The following is a 22371-nucleotide window of genomic DNA, read 5'->3' on the forward strand; positions in this document are numbered from 1 at the left end:
ATACAGTATTTTGAGGACATTTCACTATAAAATATTTTAATATATTTATTACATTGTTTATACTTTAATGATAAACATTGTTAAAATATTAATTAAATTATTCCCTATATGAAACTGAGTTTTTGTTTTCTACAGTTTAACTTATAATGTGACTTAAAGTTTTAATTTAGAAATTTTTTATATTCCTTAAAATATACCTTGTTTTCACAAGATAGACGTAAATACGGGTAATTGTTTTAGAAGGGATATAAAAACAATTTTTATTTTTGAATTGGTGCGAATATAAGGAGAGTGGAGCACTTGAATTTGACGATTCTGAGATTTGAGAATTTTTCCAAGCGGGAAAAAGACTTTTCATATAAGATGATCTTAAAAGCCCTCTAAGAAGGCTATTATTTCATACTTGGGTCAGTATGGTGTTCTTTATAAGTTTGTAATCACTACAAGAAATAAAAATACAAAAGCAAATTCAAAAGATAACTAAGGTTTCTTTCCGAAGCTTAGATTTGCGAAAGGTGCAGAATAAGCTAAACTTTCTTTTCATATGGTCAGGAAAGGGAATTTTCCAGTGACTTTCATATTCCATTATATTTACTAAACCATGCGAGAAAGTTGCTTTTAAGCATTTATAATGTAATAATTGCACTTTCAGCAGAATTCCCATAATAGTAAATGAAGATAAACGTATTTAAACTGCATAAAAGCTGCTCATTCTTTTACATTTCAATAGATTCCTTTTTTTGATAAAATGAATTATAAATAACAGATAATTTTGATATTTAACCAGTACAAAAAGCGTTTTGTATTGAATATTTAAATCACTTCTCCCTATATAGTTATTACACAAGGTTTACAGAGGTAAGTAAAAAAAAAAAAAAAAAAAAAAAAAAATACAACAACGCAACAGAAAATAAAATAAACTTACAAATTCACAAATGACACGTAAGAGATAAATCTACAGAAGAAAGAGAATGCAATTTTATCTTGAACAAATGCATGGAGAGTGGGGAAATATAATGTTCACAGAGTTTAAATTAGAAATGAGTTCTTTTTGTCCTTCCATAAGCTTTGAACAATAGAACAACAAATGAACATTTTGCACCCTCCCGAAGCTGCACGAACACACATCAGTACTACATAACCCATATCTCTTCAGATATGAGTTGAAATTACCATGTCCGGTTAGAAATTTAGTAATTTTAAAATTGCAGACATTTATTTTTATGATTCAGTCTGTGAACAATGGAAGTAAAAATTAAGTTAGTCAAAAAGGCAGTAGTAGAACTTCTGTATAATTCATTCCATTTGAGTATTGCTTCATCCCTACTTTTTTCCTTGACGAATGACTTAGGTAGTATCATTGGAGAATCAACTTGAAGGTTTGTAGCCTGTTTTGCTAGCCGATCAGCCCTTTCATTTCCTAGATTGCCAGGATGGCCATGTATATAGGAAAAGATGGCATCAACACCTTTATTATTAAGTTCTTTAAGAATGGCATGGAAAGTGACATTTAATTTATTACATGAGAATATATTCATGGGAGAATGTAAAATATGAAAGAGAATCAGTGCAAATAAGAAATTTAGCATTTAACTAATATTTCGTAGATTTCCACTTAATTGACTCATTAATGCACAGTAATTCGGCATGGAAAACATTGAATTCAGTGGGAATTCTAAAGAGTTTGTATTCCAATTCAGAACCATGATGAAAAACGACATAATTTAAATCGATTATTAATTTTACTGCCATCTGTATAACACACAACTGAGAAATTATAATGAATGGAATTGTCATAAATGTTAGTTTGAATTGGCAAACGATCCGCAGGGTGAGGGAGATCTCCAAGGAACACCTTGGCATAGAAAATAAATTTGCTGATGGTATCTTTAAACTTTTTGTCGTTTAAAACATGAAGATCAGTCGGAGGAAACCCCGAAATTGCGAAAGAGGCTTCATAACTAATTGTTCTGTAACCACACGCAGCTCTTACTAAAATTCTTCTTTGAATTCCGCGAAGGATACGAGAACTAATCTTCTTTTCTAGAGCTGTTCCCCATACTCTAGAAGCATAGAAAATAAAAGTGACTATACCCTGCTTAGAAATCATATAAATAACACTAAATTTTAAACAAAGAATATTGCAAGAGATACGATCAAATCCTCTAAGTATGTTTTCGCACTTATAAATAAATAATATGACGTTTCCAGCAAAACTTATGATCAAGAATAATACCTAAATATTACATTTCATTCACCATTTCGATTAAGGTATTATCTAAGTACAATTGTTACTTTGTATAGGTTACATGCATTCTTTTAATTATCCTAATTTTAGATTTATTACTATTTAATCCCAATTTCTATTCTTTGGACCAATAGGAAATTATATTAAGGGTGTTCTGAGCCGTATTAAAGAGAGTATTGGGACACTTCTTTTAAAAACAAATTAGTAGATTATCAGCAAAAGCGATTGTTTTACAACTCGGACAATGCTATAGTCTATTGAGTAGATCATTCGTAATTAAATTTACCAGTAAGGATCCAGAAACCGAGCCTTGAAGTACAAAGAGTTGAAACAATTAGTATTTTATTTCGGGACAAAAACACGTAAAACATACTTAAATTAGATTAGTATAACAGTTGTCTTTCAAAGGAGAATATTTCCATTGAAGCTAAAATAAATGTTTCGTATAAAAGAAAATATATTTATAGGGTATAATCATTGGAACACATACCTAGAATTATTCATATACAAACATCAAAACTAAATCTCTTATACTATGTTTTATGCTTTACTCATATCTGCGCATAACATGTCTTCATTTGTCCTCTTGTCATGAACATGTAACTAAGAAAATATTAGAATGAAAAGCATTAAAGAACCAGAGACTGAATTAAAAAATTTGTGAGCTAGTATATGTTTTATTTTTCAATTAAATATTATATTTTTACATTATATCAAATTACCATCAAGTGGATAAGGCCACTAAACATCACTAGACATCTTGTATTATAGAAAAAAGAAAAACATGTTGAAAATGTATCTATTTGTAATCTCATTTTAGTAAAAAGGAGGCAATGTATCGTGAAAAGATATGCACAGAATATCAAATACAAAAAGAAAACAAAAAGTAAAAAACTGCAGACAAATGGATAAAATCTCTGAAGACTAACGTTTCGCACCTGATAAAATATAATCTCTGAAGTCTGGCTGCGTGAGTTTTCGCGAAATTTCTGATCGTAATAAAGCAGTTCCTCTCAAAAGTTCTTCCCTACAAAAAAAAAAAAAATAAATAAAAATAAAAATAAAAAAAAAAAAAAAAAAGAGAGAGAGAGAGAAAGAAAAAGACTTCCCTTCATAAAATGTCTCAAGTAGCCCTCACGAATTTTACATAATCAACCAAACTTTGCAGAAAATTTTAAAAATTTAGATTAAACTGCTTTTCCCTTTCAATTTATAATATGCTCGACAAATGGCACTATATTTGTTCAGTTCATTTCATCTATTCATTATGTTCTTGAAACACCTACTAGTAAAATAACAAGTATCTCGCTACTAATGCTTTAGAATTTTCTATGTAAAATGCCAACTTAGGACTGATATATAATTGATTTTAAAAAGTCATTTATTGTGTAGTATATAAAATAAAACCAAGAATTAAATATTGTACTTCGTTCAGAATAAGATTTATCTTACCCTTTACGTCTCAAGAATATACAAAACAGGCTTTCTGTTTGGGAGTTTTCAGCACAGGAAACTTGTGCAGTGTAACCGAAGACTATTCAAAAACGCCGTGAAAACACAACGCTCTCGTGATCTGCATAAAATTGCTCAAGCAGCATATTTCCAGAAATATGTACACATTTTAGGCTATATAAACAAAACGCATATGCTTTTATTCTTAAAAAAACATATTCTTTTCTTTTAGGGGCCACGCTGTTTGACTGAAAATTGCCTGTCTAGATTTTGTACAGCAATTTTTAAGACAAATGAAATCTGCTTATACAGATGAACAAACAGCGTAGAGAAGCATTACAATAGTAAATTCGACAAGTTTCCTTACATTAAATTAGGTTTCTAAAAATATAAACAACCTTAAGATTCCAGAAATGTTCATACAAATAATGCAGTTCCGTCACAGAGTAATTCCTAACTTTTCAAATCCGAGTAATTGGAGAAAAGGAAGGAAAAGAACAGGATTGTCCCTTTGGCAAAGAACTCATGAATGAAACGAAAAGACACTTAGTCTTATTCTGATGAATCTTGCAACAGTAGCGGGAAAACGAGGGAATAAGAGGATTTTCCTCAGATGACAATCGGGAAATTCCTTTAATATCGCCATCATTAAGAATTAAAATCTGCTTCTCATTTCGAACTAATCAGGATTACAATAATGAGTTGATGGAAATATGGAAACCGAACTCTTTATTAAAATTAGGCGCAGGAGTTATTTCTGTTTACGTCTCAGATAAACTTTGCAATCATTTATAAGTATGGAGATATTTTGAATATTTCATTTTTATTTCCTGAAATTTAGGACGGAAAGAAAATTACTTGATGTGATTCATTGACACTGTAGATTACCGAAAATTATTTGATATTTTACAGCAAAAATATTTTATGGGAGCATTAGGGTGCAAAAATTGACCTATGGAATAAATATTAAATATAGACAGTCAATGGATGATAGTATATACGAAGTTTACTAATTACAACGTAATAATGCTAAGCAAGACGAAATGCATCAAAGGCTTTATATAAAATAATTAAGAGAGAATATACTTTGTACCTGATTGCTGCAATTTTGTATTGTGAATAGAAAAGAGTTCCGTATAGAATATGCCTTTTACTAAATGTAACTTGTGGAAAACCCTCACTTAAGCGACTTGTCGCCATGTCTAATATGAAACAGAAACTTAAGAAGGGTGTAAGAGAACATTTTATTTAAAACTGAGCATGTTGAACATACATATGAAGCATACATGATGCTTACCAGCCAGCATTTATGCCGTGAACTCAAGATAGAATTTTAAGTTTAAAACTAAATCTAAGATTCTATTAGCCTAAGGCTACACAAAGTAATTGACACGCGGAAGTTAACTCTTAGGCTTACACCAGCGTAATAGCACTATCGGCAAGAATAAAGCAATGCCAGAAATACGAAAGATTAAAAATCCTAGAATGACAGCTAGTAACTTGGCCTTCAGATAGAACACGTTCTGTTTAAACAATTTCAAACCATCGCTTAAATATACGAGGGCGAATTTGAATTCTGGCCAGAAAAGAAAAGGGAGAAGTGACAGTATAGATTCAGAACACAAAATAACTGTTTAATTAACAATAGTGTAAACTCTTTGACTCAACAGAATTTAAAAGTGAGATTTTCAGAGAGATTTTGGTAAGTTAAATGATACAGAAACCCTTGTCGGAGATATATGCATTTTTAATCCAGGTTAATTATATATTTTTCTTTTACACACTGCTGGAAATTGAAATCTTATCACCAAAAAAGTCAATTTAGAGGAATAAAATATAGGAAAGGCAATCGTATAGTAACATTGTTATTTGATTAATCTTTCAAAGTCACAGGTTAAAATAGGCGCGAGAAGAGCTTTTATACACAAGGGCCAAGTCAGTTAGTTACTACTATAGGAGTTTAACAATATGTTTGGAATGCAGTGCATTTTGTATACGCATGTATATTTAACTTATTATTACCGTTCTATCGTCCTCTGGTTTATTTTACACATTGTACATAACAGTTTTGTATCCTTCTGTTGTATTGTCATGGTGTTAGTATTATCTGCAAAAAGTCTGCCTGCTTTGTAAAAACAATCGGCCTTGTTTTCCAGCGTATATTACTTTTTGAAACAATAAATGCAGCGTGTTCTGTAGGAAATCTCAGTCGAGATAGTATAATTTCGTTTATTTTAGCTCCGTGACTAAAAGCTATCTTATCGACTCAATATTACCTCTCCGTGACCACAACTAACAACATTGGATACATCCCCACCAAGGGCTGCGACATTAAGAAAAGAAAATCCATCTTCTCGTAGCCCTATTATACCACCTCGTTCGAGCTCATTAAACTGTTGATACTGCCTTTTCCATTTCTTTAAACGCATCTTTGACTTAAATCTCGCTCACAGCGCCTAGTCAGTAAGACAAATAAAGCACAGGAAATTTGCATAGCGTATTTAAAGTAAACGAGATGTGCATGTTCATAGTGGCACCACACTTATTTATCTAGTGCGAAATTTCAACAGAGGTACAAACACGCCTTCCAAATTCATTTTATCTAGCACAAGTACTTCTTGATGTTGATATGTCATTTTTCATCAGTGTATTTCTTTTATAATTAAGTAATTTTGATTAATATTTCATATCTTATAGCTGAAAAATATACTTGGACGCAAATACTGCTTGCAATTTCAGTAAACTTCACAATTTTAAATGCACAAAAATGTATTTTTGATAGATGTTTAATAGTGCCAATTCTTTTCTCTTTTTGTATTTGCCTATTTACTCAAAATTCGAAATTAACAGAATCTGATTTCGCTCACGATTATGTTGTTATTTACAGATCCGACACGGTTTAACCAAATCTGTTACATTTATGACATTTTTAATAACTCTATAAACCACAAATAATAAATGCTACTTTTCGAAGACTCTTTAACTGAATATGTAGAAAAATGTGTTCTTTGCTCTTAATGACATTTTGATTTCTAAAAACAGATATCTAGTTTCGACATATAAGAAAGAATATGGTCAGAAAAATTCTATCGAAAGACATTTTACGGAATTTCATGACAAGATGGATTACATTACTTTGTTAGGAATTAGAATACGGATTGTGGTGCTTTTCATCCAGTAACATGTGTATTGTGGTGTGATCTTAACAAAGTGATCTAATATAGGTAGCAATTTTGACCATTACTTAAAGCAGCTAGAGGCTGGCTTATAAAATAACAGTGGATTGCGAGCACCAGTTAATATCTCGAAATAACATTTTATACTTATCTCATTTTGTAGAGTCATTAGGATTTGTTTGAAGCAGGAGACATGAAAAATAAGCAATGGCCTTGCCTGTACCTGACACTGATTGTGCTACCGTTACACCACGAATGCAGGCATAAAGAAAAAAGAAAATATCTTGTAAGTTATACTTAAATAAGGGGACATTTTTGTAGCTAGCAAAACCGTCTTTGAAGAAATCATGTAGAGTCAGGTTAAACAAGTGATTCTAACTTCTATTTTTTAGCGTTAATATTCATCGAATTTCAAATAAATAAGTTATACCGGGTGTTTTAGTACCACGTTCGAAAACTTCTAGAAAGGGCAGGGTGTATTCCGACGACTCTGAATCTTAAAGCAGTGTAGGGTTTGAAATGACTTTCTGACGCTGTAATGTGGTTTAGACACGATGGAGAACCTTTCCATTTCAGCTGTACCCTCCTAGACGTCAGATTAGCTAGATCAACGCTAGATCTGTATTTGGGTAGTCTAATAATAACAATAGCAATAACAGTAGTATTCACGACAACAATAACAATAACAATGAAAATAACAATAAAAATTATAATAATAATAATAAATAGGAAAGTAAATTATTCAAAAACTTTTAGACAAACTTAAATAGGTCATTTATACAAATGTAAGTAACTTATGCATACGAAAATGTAGCCACCAATGCTGCTTAAATGTACTAGAAGAACTATATTTGGAATATAGTTCTAAAAATAACAACAACAGTAATAACAATATTCACGACAACAACAGTAATATAATAAAATAAAATAACAGCAACAATTATAATAATAGTAATATTAAACGAAAAAAAGGACTAAACTATTCGAAAAGCCTTAGATAAGTTTAAAAGGTAGGTATTAATTTTTACATACCGAACGTGTATCCACAAACGCTGCATAGTTATGCTAGACGCATATTTGAGTATAATAATAATAATGATGACAACAACAATAAAAAGAAGAATTAAAAATAAGAGTAACAATAGCAAAATAAACGAAAAAAGGATTAAAGTATTTGAAAAGCATTAAACAAGCTTTATAATAATACAATAAACAATAAATAATAATAATAAACGAAAAGATGATTAAAGTATTCGAAAAGCTTTAAACAAGCTTAAAAGGTAGGTCAGGTGTACAAAAGTAAATAATTTTCACATACGGAACGCGTAGCTACAAACGTTGCTTAAATATGCTAGAAGTGTGTTGGAGCAGTTTAATAATAACTATAAATAAAATAATAATAAGAAGAAAAACATGAGTAACTATTACAACACTAATAACAATAAACGAAAAAGTTATCAAAACTTTCGGATAGCCTTCGACTAGCTTAAAAGTACGTCAGGTATAAAAAATAGGTAATTTTTAAGTAAGGAACGTGCAGCCACATATGCTGCTTAAATACACTCTAAGTATAATTGGAAAGTCTCATAATAACGATAACAACATTCATGATATTAAACAAAAAAATTCTGAATGTTTTTAGATTTAAACAGTTGCCCCAAAAGTTTTCGCAAAGTAATTTACGCTCTCGCTGAGCTCGCAGTCAACCAGTTTGCTGTTGCACTTTCTCTTGCTAACCTTTTATTTATTTTTTTATTTATTTATTTATTTATTTATTTTTTAGTCTTTTTAGCTTTATCGGTAAGCATCGATTTCTTCTCACTTACGCCACATACACTTCAATAAAAAAATCTGAAATTTTTAAAACTTACATTGCAACATTCAGAACTTTCAATGCTGTTTACGATGTATACAAAACTCTACACAAACATTTTGAATGTTGCCTATATTTATTAAATATCTTGTCCTTTGCATTGACGCCACATAAAATTAAATTAAATTGCAAAGTCGCAAAATATTTGAAAGTAGTATATCTTTAGAATTTCCGACATACAGTCTTGTGTTAGAGATAAAAATGTTTCATTCGGGACAGTGTTGTCACTCCTAGCTTTCAAATCTTTGAGTTAATGAAAAAATCACTGAAGTTTCACAAAATGTAAAATAAATAATAAAGAAATATAGTTCTAAAAGTGATTCTATGAAAATGTTGAACAGTTTTAATTAGATCTATCACGAATTAAAAAAATTATTATTAATTATTATTATTTAAAATTATTATTAATTATTATAATTTCAAATTAATTATTATTATTTAAAATTGTTTTAATTATTATAATTTAAAATTATTATTAATTATAATTATTTAAAATTATTTTTTTATCCGAGTCAAAAGTAAGAAATGCCTATACTTAACAGGTGCATCTATTGCTTTCAAACTGCTTAGCTTGGCACTCCACAACAGAGATTCAGTTTGAAAGAAAAATGTATTATATTTTACTGAATAGCATCAGCATCATTTGACTGGTGAAAAGACGCATTTCGAGGCTAACAGCTTCTTTTGGGCTAACAATAACAGTAAAAATAACAGGAACTTTTGTAATAATAATTAATTAATTTAAAACGGAATAAAGTTTGGTAAAAAATGTGTTTATTATACCTTTTTATAGTTTGATTAGAAATAAAAATAAGTTCATTTCATCCGTGGCAGAATGTCGAAGGATAATATTTCACATATCACAGTTTGTCAAGGAAATGCTTAAATGTCTGCTGATGGCATAAGCGGTTGGAAATAATCCACTATTGAACCTCAATTTCTTCTCTATTCTGAGAGCAATTTAAGTAAAAATGTAACTATACATTCCATTTCTGCTATATCAACGCCGCGAAAGGTATTCAACAGGGCTATTCAGGTATATTGCTGGTAAAATTTACCTCTCATATTGTAAAATGGCATTTGCTGCCTCACATTCCTATGTAAAAATATTTTGCTTATTATGTTATATGGATTCATTTTTAAAATTTGTCTAAGAAATTTGAACCAACCTGTATTATGGATTACTCTTTGCTTTTTAAGTTACCCTATTTGGGTTGGACATTGCCTTGCACAGCAGATAATTTGTATTTTGATGTGAGTTTTCTCTGAAATTTTAGCATCGAGATATGTAAAATACAAATGATAAAACTAAAATTTGTATACTCTATTCCTTTTTAAAAAAGGTTGAGCAATATTGGAATTTTCCAAAACTGAAAGTAAAATATTTAATTGCATCATTTCAATTAGAAGATAATTAGCGAAAAGAACCTAAAAAAGTCTCTTTTCCGATGTTATTTGTGACTTAACCAGATGAATTTCCGTGAAATAAATGTGACACAAATTTACACTATTTTCAAGTTTCCATTTTATCTCTCAGAGAAATAATAAGGATATAAGATTTTATGTTTGTTATCCTGTTAGTGTATTATTGTATTTTGAATCTTTACTACAAAAATTTCTTACCGTAATCCTCACCAGAATGCAAATTAGTTTTTTGTATTTAAGCCGAGCTTAAATTGCTACAGTAATCTCTGGAAATTAGTGCGAGAAATGAGTCTCATAAAGTAAGAACATACCTGAATTTGCTGCAAGGATGTATAATCCAATGTCCTGCGGCTTTTTGCCGAATTCTTTCTTTCATAAGAGCTTTTTTGCTTCCGAACAGTTTCATAGCTAGTTTATTGTCTGAAGGCTGGAATAAAGCTTCAAGCTGGTTCCTCATGAATCCAGCTTTGGCTTCGGAAATTCCCGGCCCTATTTCTTCTTTGGGAGTACCATAAAGACTGACGTCATCTTTTTCATCTTTATTATTTTCTCCACCAGTGGCACCTCCTTTGGCATTCGGAGGCCCACCACTACCTTTGCTATCCTTAAAGTTCATCTCGGGTGAAATATAATCGTTGACTAAGTCCTCGTCGGTGGCAGTGACAAGAGAGTCTGTTCCTGTATGTGTATTGTCCACCGAAATCTTTATAGAGTCCTGGCGGTTGATGGGGCCCCCTTGCTGCCCAGGGGGCCCCGTTGCGTTATTGCTGTTGGAACTTGCTCTGTTGGTAACCTCCGTTGGGTTTTCTTCTTCTGTTGGTGTCCCGTAACTGATGCGGCCGTTGGCCAGGCGAAGGCTTGGCAGACGTTGAGAACGAGGGCGACCCTTCACAGAATCTCCGTCAGCTGCGTCAGAGCCCCTGCAATAAATAAGAAAATTGTAAGACTGGTGTAACAAAATGATAAATAATTGAACGATTCCAATTATTAATAAGGGTTATCTCATTTTTATGCCGTCGGAAATGAAAGAGGCACGGAAAATTCATTGATTTGCGAAACAGATGATTAAATGTTCATACAATTTTTTATAATATTTTTCTCTTCTAAAACTAACTAATAAAAATTTGATACCAGTAGATATTTTTGTACGTTGCTACTGGTTACCACTCTGTGCCACTTATTTTATTCATTTTCTTTCTGAAGAGAAAAAAGGAAACATAAAATCATTTAAAAGCCTGGAAGGAAAAAAAAAAAAGTTTTGTCTCTGACCACAGCCAAACTCGGGATGTTTGAATAAGAGACTTATGTAATTATTTTTGCACTACGAGAGCACATGGGAGTGACATTTAAATGAAATACCTCTCTTTTTTTAGATGCATACATTAAGGCGACTGGGGAAGCGCAGATGAATATTAGCCGGCCAATGGAAGTATAATAAAGAATTATCATCAATCTTCTTAATTCGGACATCAGATTTTCGAATTAAACAAAAACAAATCAAGTGCATGCAGTTACGAATAGAAAAGGCAGCAAAATTATATCCTGTGTAATGTTTTTGAATACAACACGACTCTGTATATATTTTATTGTATGGAATTAAATAAAGAAAATTTATGTGGACAACAGACTTTGGAAGGAAAGATTCTTTAAAACTGATTACATCTTTAATTGAAGTCGAAAATGGGATCTTCAGATTGTTCACTTAGTGTGTTAACTTTTCAGAACTAGAGCGCTTGACAGGGAAGTTTTTGAAACCTTATATTCTCTCCCTCGTATTATTAATAAGGATTATCTCTTTTTTATGCCGTCGGAAATGAACTTTATCAGTGATGTCAACTTTTAGTCGTTATTTTGAGCCGAAAAAGAAAAATAGTGGAATTTTAGCCGAAAATTCTACCCTTCCACACTTAAGGAACACGTGCAAGTAACTCGACCTCTATGAGCTGTGACCTGACTGAACAGTTCCTCTACTCCAAGTTAACCATATGCACAACTGCACATTTGGCGATTATTTGCTATACTTCTATACAGCAGTCGAACAACGGTGAATGATGCTATTGAGTATGATATATTGATAAAATATATTCCCGACGTATATGTCTTTTTCGCTGCTTCGATAATTACTGTCTAATCTAAAAATAATTCCTCCAGTCCACAAACGGAATTTTTTGTTTTTCGTTTAATACTTTGACCTTACTTAACACGTTGTACGCATTTTGAAATTATTATACGCATAATAAGAGAGTACATAAAATAAACAAAATAACTCACAATAAGCAAACAAGAGTCGTAGCGCTAAGATATTTTTGTTAATTTTAATTATATCCTTCATAAATAAAACCACTGCTTATTTACGAAGCGAGCCGCATGCGGCTCTTCAGTTTGCTGGAGCAAGTTTACATGGGTTATAAAACTTCCAACAATACCACAACAAATTATGACCAAAGCTTATCAGTATTCTCTGCATTTTCAGTTTGTTTGTTTAACAGTTCATGGCAAAGCACTATTTACCCAAATAAAGGATGCCATAGTGGGAAACCTTTTAAGGAAAACTGGTTTCCATTCATATTACATATGGAGAAAATTCCTATGCTACCAGCTAATTCGAGAACTTCGCATTTTCTGAAATGATGAAAATGTTACTTAATTACTTTACTTACTTTACTTTTTTTAATTTAAACTGAAATACAGTTTTGGAAACATTGGTGTTGCAAAATGTGTAATCCCTGTTTCCAAGGGATAAGTAGATCTTATCCCTTGGAAACATACTTTTATTAACTTTACTATTCAGTCCTTTGAGTGAGTTTCTCATTTTATTGGAATGCTTTGCATGATTAATTAAACGAGTTTTTTTGTGTGCATACTTATATTTGGTATATAATTTCCTTTTCCCGAGATTTTCCAAGGTTTAGTTTTAGAAATTCTTTTTAAAACAATTTTCAGTGTCTTTAAAGCTTTAACTATTCATTAATGCTGACTTTATGTGCCTAACGCTGAAATATCAAATATGACATAGAGCCAAAAGGTTAGAATGCAGCCATTTGCCATACATGTTAAGCTTAATGATTCATTTCCTTTTTAAATAACAAGAAGAAGTCATAACACATATCACGGAGACGATTTTTTATATTTTCTGCTATGAAATTTAATTAAGTAATGGTAAATTAAAATGAAAGTGCCGTCTTTCGAGGATAAAATATGAAAGTTTTACCGTTGTCTTATCGTTTTTTAAGTAGTATGTCGAAGACAGAAACGTCAATCTAGCTGAGTAAACTATTTACTTTTAATAATTATTAAGGAAAGGAATTATTTATCAATCCCCGCATTTTAGTTTTCCTTAATTTAATTTGTATGGATTTTTTTAAAATCAGAATTACAAAGAAGAACATTTTTAATCATTCCAATTCATGCTTATTTAAATATTTAGCTCTTAAACACGATCAAATCAAAATATATTGTGTGCTGAGTAATTTCCATTAGAATATGATCAAACGGAGAAGAGACGTTAAGTAGTCTGCCCTGTGGAAGTTAGTGCTATTAATTAGTATGCTAATTTGGGAAACGGTCGTCAAATTTGAGCCAGTTAAAGGCAGCGGACTTAAGAACCATTTAACGCCGGAATAAGCGGGCAAAGTTGCGAGGTTGCGACACATACAGGGGTTGGACAAAAATATGGAAACACCTTTAAAAAAACATGTTTCTTTGCTTAATATGGGTTAGGAAACCCGTTGGCATCCAAAACAGCTTGCAGTCTTCTCGGAATGGATAAATACAGTTCCTGTATGTTTGCCAGGGGAATATTATACCATTCTTCCTGCAAAACGGTGGCAAGTTCAGATAACGATGTTGGCGGTGGATAACGAGAACGCACTTTCCGTTCCAATGTAGACCACAAAGGTTCAATAATATTCAGGTCTGGTGACTGTGGTGGCCTGGGGAGATGGGACAACTCATCCTCGTGCTCAGAAAACCAGTCCTGGACAATGTGAGCTATGTGAACAGGGGCTTTGTCGTCTTGGAAGACACCATCACCATCGGGGAACAAAGTTTGTACCATGGGATGAACTTGATCGGCCAAAATGTTCACATAAGTCTTGGCAGTCATGTGCCCTGACACAGTTATCATGGGGCTAGCAGAGAACCACGATATGGCTGCCCAAGCCATAACAGAACCCCCAATATGTTTCACTCTTGGCAACAAGCAGTCTGTATTATAGGCTTGAGATGGTGTTCTCCAAACGTAAATTCGGCCAGAAGTGGGAAACAATGTGAAAGAAGACTCGTCAGACCATATTACTCGCTTCCACTGCTGTATAGTCCAGGCCTTTATGACTTAAACACCACCTTTTCCTGTTACGGGCATTAGCATCACTAATGAGTGGCTTCTCAATTGCAGCACGGCCAGCAATTCCCTGTTTATGAAGCTCCCTTCTAATTGTTTTGGTACTAACAGGGTTCGGTAACACAACATTCATTTCAGCAGTAACTTTTGCAGCTGTGGTCTTCTTATTTTTCGTCACAATTGTCCTTAATGATCGTCTGTCACGATCACTCAGGACACACTTTCGTCCGCGCTGTGATTTAGCAGATGATGTTTTTCCGCTTTTCAAATATGCGGAATAAATCTTCGATACAGTACCTCTTGAAATACTAAACACCTCGGCTACCTTGCTTACAGAAGCACCTACCATACGTGCTCCAACAATTTGCCCACGTTCGAAGTCTGTTAACTCTGACATAATGCAATGATAACCTCACATAACAGTACTCCGACAACAACTGAACTGTTTAGCACATTTACGAAGTTGTATAGGTGGCGTCAGTAGTCAAAACCGCCAGCGCCACCTACATATTTCATTAAAATCAATCTTTCTTTTCAAACATGCATTTCACAAGGTGTTTCTATATTTTTGTCCATCCACTGTATATATGTGTGTATATATATATATTTATATGTGTAATCTTATCTATGTTTGTCTTATTAAGTAAATTCACAGATTCTTATTTTTAATAATAATTTAAACCCTGACATTATTATTTTTGTTAAATGCTTTACTAGGAAAATTGAATGTAAAACTGCGCAAACATGTAATAACGTATTGAAGATTGAAACTATAGAAACTTGGAAATCAATTACAGTAGATTGATAAAATTGTGTTTTAGGAAATTATTATTTGTGTTGGAAAATTTGCGTAATTCCTTTGTGACTGCGCTGAGCAGTAAAAGGTAAATTATACAGTCTCGCGGCGGAAGCCAAGAAAGTGGATAAGATTGTAACATGAATCTAGCACGGTATTTTGGCTAATTTACTACTAAATGCCTATCTAAATGAACTGTCAAGTAGACGCAACTCTTGTTGTACTAGTCAAGTTCTTTCATATGCTATTCATCATATGGTTTCAGTAATGGTTCACTAACTATTCCATAGTCAGATATTATATGTTCATGTGTTTTGTTAAACTCAAGGAAAGCCAACCATTCAATCTTATGTTTCCAACTTACAGCAAGTGTACTGCTTTGGTAGAGAACCACGTTTTACACTACTCCGTATTATTCTCAAGATCCTTCAAAAATTCAATACAACAACTTGTAGTAAAATTGATGATATAAAATGCATTTTTATAGTATTTTATTTGTTTCGTTAATTCTCCTAAATACGGATTTGCCTTCATATTTGTAATGTGTTCTTTTAATTCATACCTTTTATTCCTCTTCACCAGTGGAATAGACTAGTCCATTAAAGATTGCTCTACCATTCATCATTGCTTGAAGAATAGCTTCCGTTTCCCTTTCAGAATTAACTTTCATAATCATATAAAATTAACCAAGGGAATGTCTTACATAATGATGTTGCCGTATGTTCTTTTATACAGTAGTTTTGCTTCCAACGAGTAAAATCAGAGATTGCAAGATTTTTGCATAAACAAAAATTTCAAATTATTTACCGTGAGTCTTTTAATCAAACAACACTTTCACTCTCTACTTCTTTAAATTTTAAATATAATTTTGAGATTTTATAGAAACTAGTTAAAAGTTAAATTAAATCTTTAATTTTGAAAATTTCTGATTTACATAAGTAATGGGATTAGACGATCTTTGGTGTTTGAACACTATAGTTTCTAATGACGACGTAGTATATGGATGAAAATAACTTGAAAAGCACTGCATATTTAAAGTGAGCCTACTCTAATTTAAGAAGTGATGGAAAAACAATTCGAGGACACATAAACATTTATTTCGATGATTAATTTTTTTTTCGAAGACACCACATGGACAAATATAATGTTCTACAGGTCAATTTCTATTATAACAGATAAGAAGTGGAACATTGTGAAAGACCCCATAGGTCACGGAAATACGTTTTTATGAACTCTTTTATAATTCTGTAAATACAAAAATTTGCTTTGATGATTGCATTGGCCTCAATACATAAGAGGTTTCCTGAAATTTTAGCAAAGGAATATCTCAGAGTAATGTAAATGTAAGAATAGTAAATAAGTATCTTTTGTGTCTAAACTACGTAAGCATGTAAAGAAACATTCTGTGGCATGAAAGGAAGAAATAAAAGTACCAATGAATCTAGAAAAGGAAAGGTATTTAAAGAAAAGTGGAAAGCGATTTATATGTATTTTGTTTGAAACATTTTCAGATATCAAAGTCTTGAATGTGGTGGTTTTAAATAAAAGAATCATGGATAAATATATTTAGGTAAAAACTTTGCTTTACGAATACCAACATTTTAATCCAACAAAGGCAGTTTTTAATCAAATATTTTAACCAGCGCTAAATTTGATATTTTTCTCTGAGTTTCTGGTGCGTGTCCATTTATTTGCAATATGAAGTGCAATATTGTTTCATCATTTTTCCTGAAATTTAAATAACTTTTAATATTCATTTAAATTTGAATCATCAGTAATATGTGCTAGTAAAACTATTTCAGCGTCTTAGAGAACTTGACGCTCTTGAGAGAACGATTCAGCTCACCTTCTACCAGATTGAGCCATACAGACCTGAAAAAAACGTTGCTGCAGAAGAGAAACCGGCTACAACAGGAAATTATGAACTACCTTACTTCATCTATGAATTTGCATTGCGACAGGTGGATATGATGGGTATATGCCCCATATTTGCCTCATTTTTTTCGGAGGGGGAAGGCGCTTTATTTTACAATTCCTGCTTCAAACCTTCCAGCTTTAATCGGTCTTACAAATGAACTTGAGTATGTACCATGACTGTTGTTTGGTACATCTTTTGTACCATTTGATATAGTATATCTTTTATATGGTATTTTTAACCTATACCCAAATTAAATTTCATTAAAATCTGTCTATCGTTTCTGAAGCTAATCAACCAAATGTTAACCTTCTCTTGATTTTGAACACCAGTGCATTGGATAATAAAATGAGAATTTAAAATTTTATACATCTGAATTATAAATATGCAAATATTCGTTTCCACAGAGGGAAAAAAGGAAAGTCCCTTGATACATTTTGCTCACTTAGTCATAATTGAAGTTACAACGATCACCTTTTAGAGCTTGTACATGCGTATTGCACAGATAATAAGTATATGGAAAATACTAGGTAAAGAAAGCATAAAAAAGCACAGAAGTTTTAGCAACTACCATCAGAATCAGTAAAATGATGATAACCTAATTGTTTGAAAATGGTTTTAAAAGAGATGATGCAAAAAAAGAAAGAATATTAAACGAAATATCTGGAATTTTTTGAATTCCATGAAGTTCCCTAATAAACCCTGTTTTTTAAGCGGATAATAGTAGTATTAAAAATTTTTTCTCCGTCACTAGCGTTAACTCATGCGTAAATTAGGTTTCTCGCGACCTAAATAATAATTTATTTTTCTAACATTTATCTCTTTATTTGCCTTCTGTTAAAAACAATCAAAACAACTTCAGGCGTTCTGCACTTTAAATATTTAACTAAATGTATATCTAAATGCGCTCATGCCATTGAAATAAAAACTGTTTATCTTCACATGAATATAAATGTTAACATATATTAATATATTTACATATCTAAATGGAGAGCTATTTCTGTACCGTTGAAATTAATCTCTACGTCACGTAGTTATTTATTAATATATTTATGCGTCTGGAAATAAATTTTATTTCAGTAAATAAAGATGAATTTTAGGAAACCAGCATGATTCTTAAATGCATCTTTTTATGGTAGAGTCTAAATTACTGGGACAATTGGTTTCCGAACTAACTATTAAAGTCATTAACACTCAAAGCTGTTTATGAACTCTTCATGTCCAACAAAATATTTAGCCTTAAAGAAATTTTCCTTAAAAACTATTCAGGCCCCACTTTATGCACTATATCAGATGAGCTCAGATACATTTTCTCAACTAAAAACAGTAACGACCTTACTTACTTCCTGGCTTATATGATGATTCTATAAACCCCATTTATAGAATCATCATAGAAGTTTATATATTTCAAGGCAATATTTAGATCTTATATGTATATCTAAATTATCAACTCAATGTAAGTTAAAAAATCATAAATTCAATTACCTATTAATATCAATACGTGGCGTCCATTTCTGTTGTATGCAATTTATTTGACTAAGTGTTTCCGGATGGTTTAAATGTTTTCATAAATTTGTTTTATTTTATAAAAATCAGAGCTAAAATGATCGATAAAAATATTGATAGAGAAAAAATTTTAAAAACATGGAAGATTTTTACTCCAGTTAATATATTTCAAAACTGTTTACTGGGAGATTAGCTTTCAATCAATACATATAATTTTTTTGTATTATTTGTAAAAACTTACAATTAAAGTTTTATATGAATCTGAAACTGTGTTGCTTCACATTTCATTTGAAGCTCAGAAGTATTTTAGTGAATTTTATATACTAAAGCAATATTTCCCGTTGTTTCCGTAATGTATTGTTTTCCTAAACCATCAAATACATATTTAAGTAATTAAATACTTATATGTGAATGAGGAAAAATCATAAAAGAAATTTATTTAGTTTCAGCGGAATATCTGTTCCGGGATTAAAATCCAAAGACGTACGCATAATATCAAAATACATTTTTTGTAAAAATTTGCAGTATTTTCTGATGCAAATTTATTAGATAAAGGGGGATTATGCACACTTTAGTAACCTATTTTTAACTTAAAACATTAAAAGTGGCACGGAAAATAATGCTGAGTTTTAGATCGGATTTCGTCTCTGATTGATTGCACATAATTAAAGGTAAAAAGTTTTGCTATGTGCGTATTTAAAAGTATTCAATTATAAAACTTCTTAATCAATATTAAAGTACATTTCTTATAGAAAACTGCAGTGTTTTCTACTGCATGTTTATTAGATGAAGGGGAAATTGTGCGCATTTCATTAACAGATGTTTATCTTGTAAAAAGCAGATGTTAAAATGGCTCGGAAAATAATATAGAACTTCAGATTCGATTTGATCTGTGACTGATTGCGCATAAATAAAGATAAAGAATTTTACTGTGCGTATATAAGAATATTCAATTATAAAACTTCTTAACAGAATTATAAATTCTGATAACCAAATCCATAATTAGGCATTATGGAAAAAATGAGTATACGCATTATGAAAAAAGTGGGTATATGTATTACTGGTAATATGTTATACTTTCTTGCATTAATAGTTATAGTATTATACTGAGCCAATGCTATCAACATTTTTTTTTGAAACTGTCAACAATTTTTTTTTTTAAACTTCTTTCAGTATGTTTCATACCCTAACAGAAATATTTGCGCTTGAGTCTTAAATAAAACTGAAATGATTCCTTTTATTTTTATAGTTCTAAACGTGTACATGTTGACATATAAAAAATTATAGATTTTTTGCATCTTAATATATGTATCATTAAGGTACTCCTTTATACAAAAACAGCATTATTGAAAATTAAAGAGCTTATTTAAATTTTGAAAATTAGCTCTTGTATGAAAAATTCACCAGAAAACCACATATATATTCAGTTAATAATAACAGTAATATTTAAATGTGCCTTAGGAGGTAGTAGCATGCCAATAACTGAACCATATTACATTTATATATTTGATAAGAATGTCCTTTGCACTCCAAAAACGAGAAAACGTGCAAAATCTTTGAAAACGTAACTTGCTATCACAATACACGGGAGCAAACATACTTCTGAAATATTCGATAAATCTTACCTCTAACCAAACCAAAAGATAGAAATGAAAACTAAAATAATTGTGAAGGAAGACGTCAATGTTAATTAAAGAAATTAAGAATTTAACAAACTTTTGTAAATTTATAGAGCAGTGCTAATAAGGACTTCCACATCAATAGGTACCAAGATGAAACATAGCTCCACAAAATTTATATAAAAAAATTAAATAAATAAATAACAGATATTCCATTCATGATGTCGTTCTTGAAAGATAATTTAATTTCTTGTATATTTCGTAATTAATTTTTAATGTTACTTATTCCTTAAATAAATGTATTATTTTTTATAGAAATATGAATTTTCCTATGAGCATCATTAGATTAAATTTTGAGAGAAAATACTAATGCTTATTAACTTACATTAGAATAACAGCCATTAAACAAATAGTAAAGTAAATGTATTGCATGAATTGAGAGAAAAATGTAAAACGTATGCACTACATTCAGATTTATCGTAATATGGAAAGTTTTTAGAATAATTCATTATTCATGCATGCACGGCTTATATAGTGTGTCAGTATCATTATTTTTAAATAAATGGCTAAACAATTGCTTTGATTCTTATAAATATTCTATCTTTTGTATAAGGTTTTTAAGTCTCTTCCATTTAATAAATTGGTATCAAGAAATGCGCACTTTCTAGTCACAAAATAGTACCACAAATTATACGGAACATTACTGATTCTATTTGATAAGAGCGATAATATACAGGATCGTACATGATATGCAACAGCGAGAAAGAAAGCTGCATGAGTTTAAAATGTGTTTTTGATGTATATTTTTCGACAGGAAACCTTTCATGCTTACAGAGAAAGGTTTCATAAAACGGCTTCATGCTTAACATTTATCAAAACGAACTAGTTTCCCACATGAAAGTTAATATTTAATAGCCTCTTAAATAATGTGTGATAGCTGCCTGATAACGTGCTGCAGGTATTGACATAGTAATAAAAGTGAGAATTAAAAAAAAAAAAAAATATCACCCTACTTGTTCGCTGTTGTCTTAATCCAACTTAACAGAAAAATTAACTAACTAACATAAAAATAAGTTTGCAGGTTTCTCTGTTTACTTTGATTTTTAATACATAAATTATTTTTATGTTTATACGCATCCAGAAGGAAATGTGCAATACAGACATAATATGGAAATTTAAAAAAGGCGATTCGCAGCAGAAGAAAAGTAATATTTTTTAGACTATTTCTTTGTTTTCGAGCTCAGTGTGAAAGAGAAATACTAAGTATTTAAAGAAAGGTAATAATATTAAGGCATACAAAATTCTGGCGTTCAGGAAAAAGGAAATAAAAGTCACAATACCATTTTGGAAATATAGTTTAAAGGCATCATCAAGTACGGATTTCTTTTGATAAAAGATCTGTTTTGTTCATTTTAGTGATTTCAAACATCAAGGAAAGAAATAAAATTTCCGAAAGATTCATAATTCAACGGTTTTGTTTCGCTTAATTTAAAAGGGCATAAAAATTCTTTACAATTGTTGAAAATAAAAAAGACTTCAGTGCTTTAGCTCATGGTAACTGTTTTAGACAACTCCTCCTGTACTTTATGTCACTAACTAGTAAATTAATGTATGCATTTGTTTTCGTAATGAATTTCTTTAGTAAATGGTATGATTATTTTATTAAAATATAACAGAAATTTCATTATATTTAAATATATGTACTGGCATATAAATTACTACGAAAGTACGAATGCTTGAGTAAAAATGTTTTGAAAAAACAATCTATTTAAAATCAAAAATTCAAAGAAAGTTTAACAATTATAAATTTAAATGGGAATTTCCGAGTTTGAAAAGATGTAAATTATTCGTGTCTTTCAAAGCATCTAAGATATATCAAAATATCACCTTAGTCATTTCTTAATTTATGATATATCTTTTTAACGTTATTTAACACCTGAAAATAAGGGAGTTTTTTAATGCCAGTAAAAAGCTATTTTAAAGAATTACGCATAAGGCAAACACTTCCGTATTATATGA

At 30.9% G+C, this 22371-nt stretch overlaps 1 protein-coding gene across 3 annotated transcripts in view; it reads right to left on the bottom strand.

Moving 5' to 3' along the window:
- Positions 1-22371, bottom strand: part of LOC118197706 (potassium/sodium hyperpolarization-activated cyclic nucleotide-gated channel 3-like) — an 847214-nt gene that overhangs the window by 419186 nt on the left and 405657 nt on the right. For all 3 annotated transcript variants that reach the window (XM_085815327.1, XM_085815328.1, XM_085815329.1), the window contains exon 2: positions 10486-11094. In XM_085815327.1, coding sequence (XP_085671453.1) covers positions 10486-11094 — 609 coding nt within the window. The remainder of the gene's footprint in view (positions 1-10485; positions 11095-22371) is intronic.

Source organism: Stegodyphus dumicola, chromosome 4 (genome assembly GCF_044657685.1).
Source record: "Stegodyphus dumicola isolate Sdum_Otavi_A_Nest chromosome 4, ASM4465768v1".
NCBI classification, from domain to species: Eukaryota; Metazoa; Arthropoda; class Arachnida; order Araneae; family Eresidae; genus Stegodyphus; species Stegodyphus dumicola.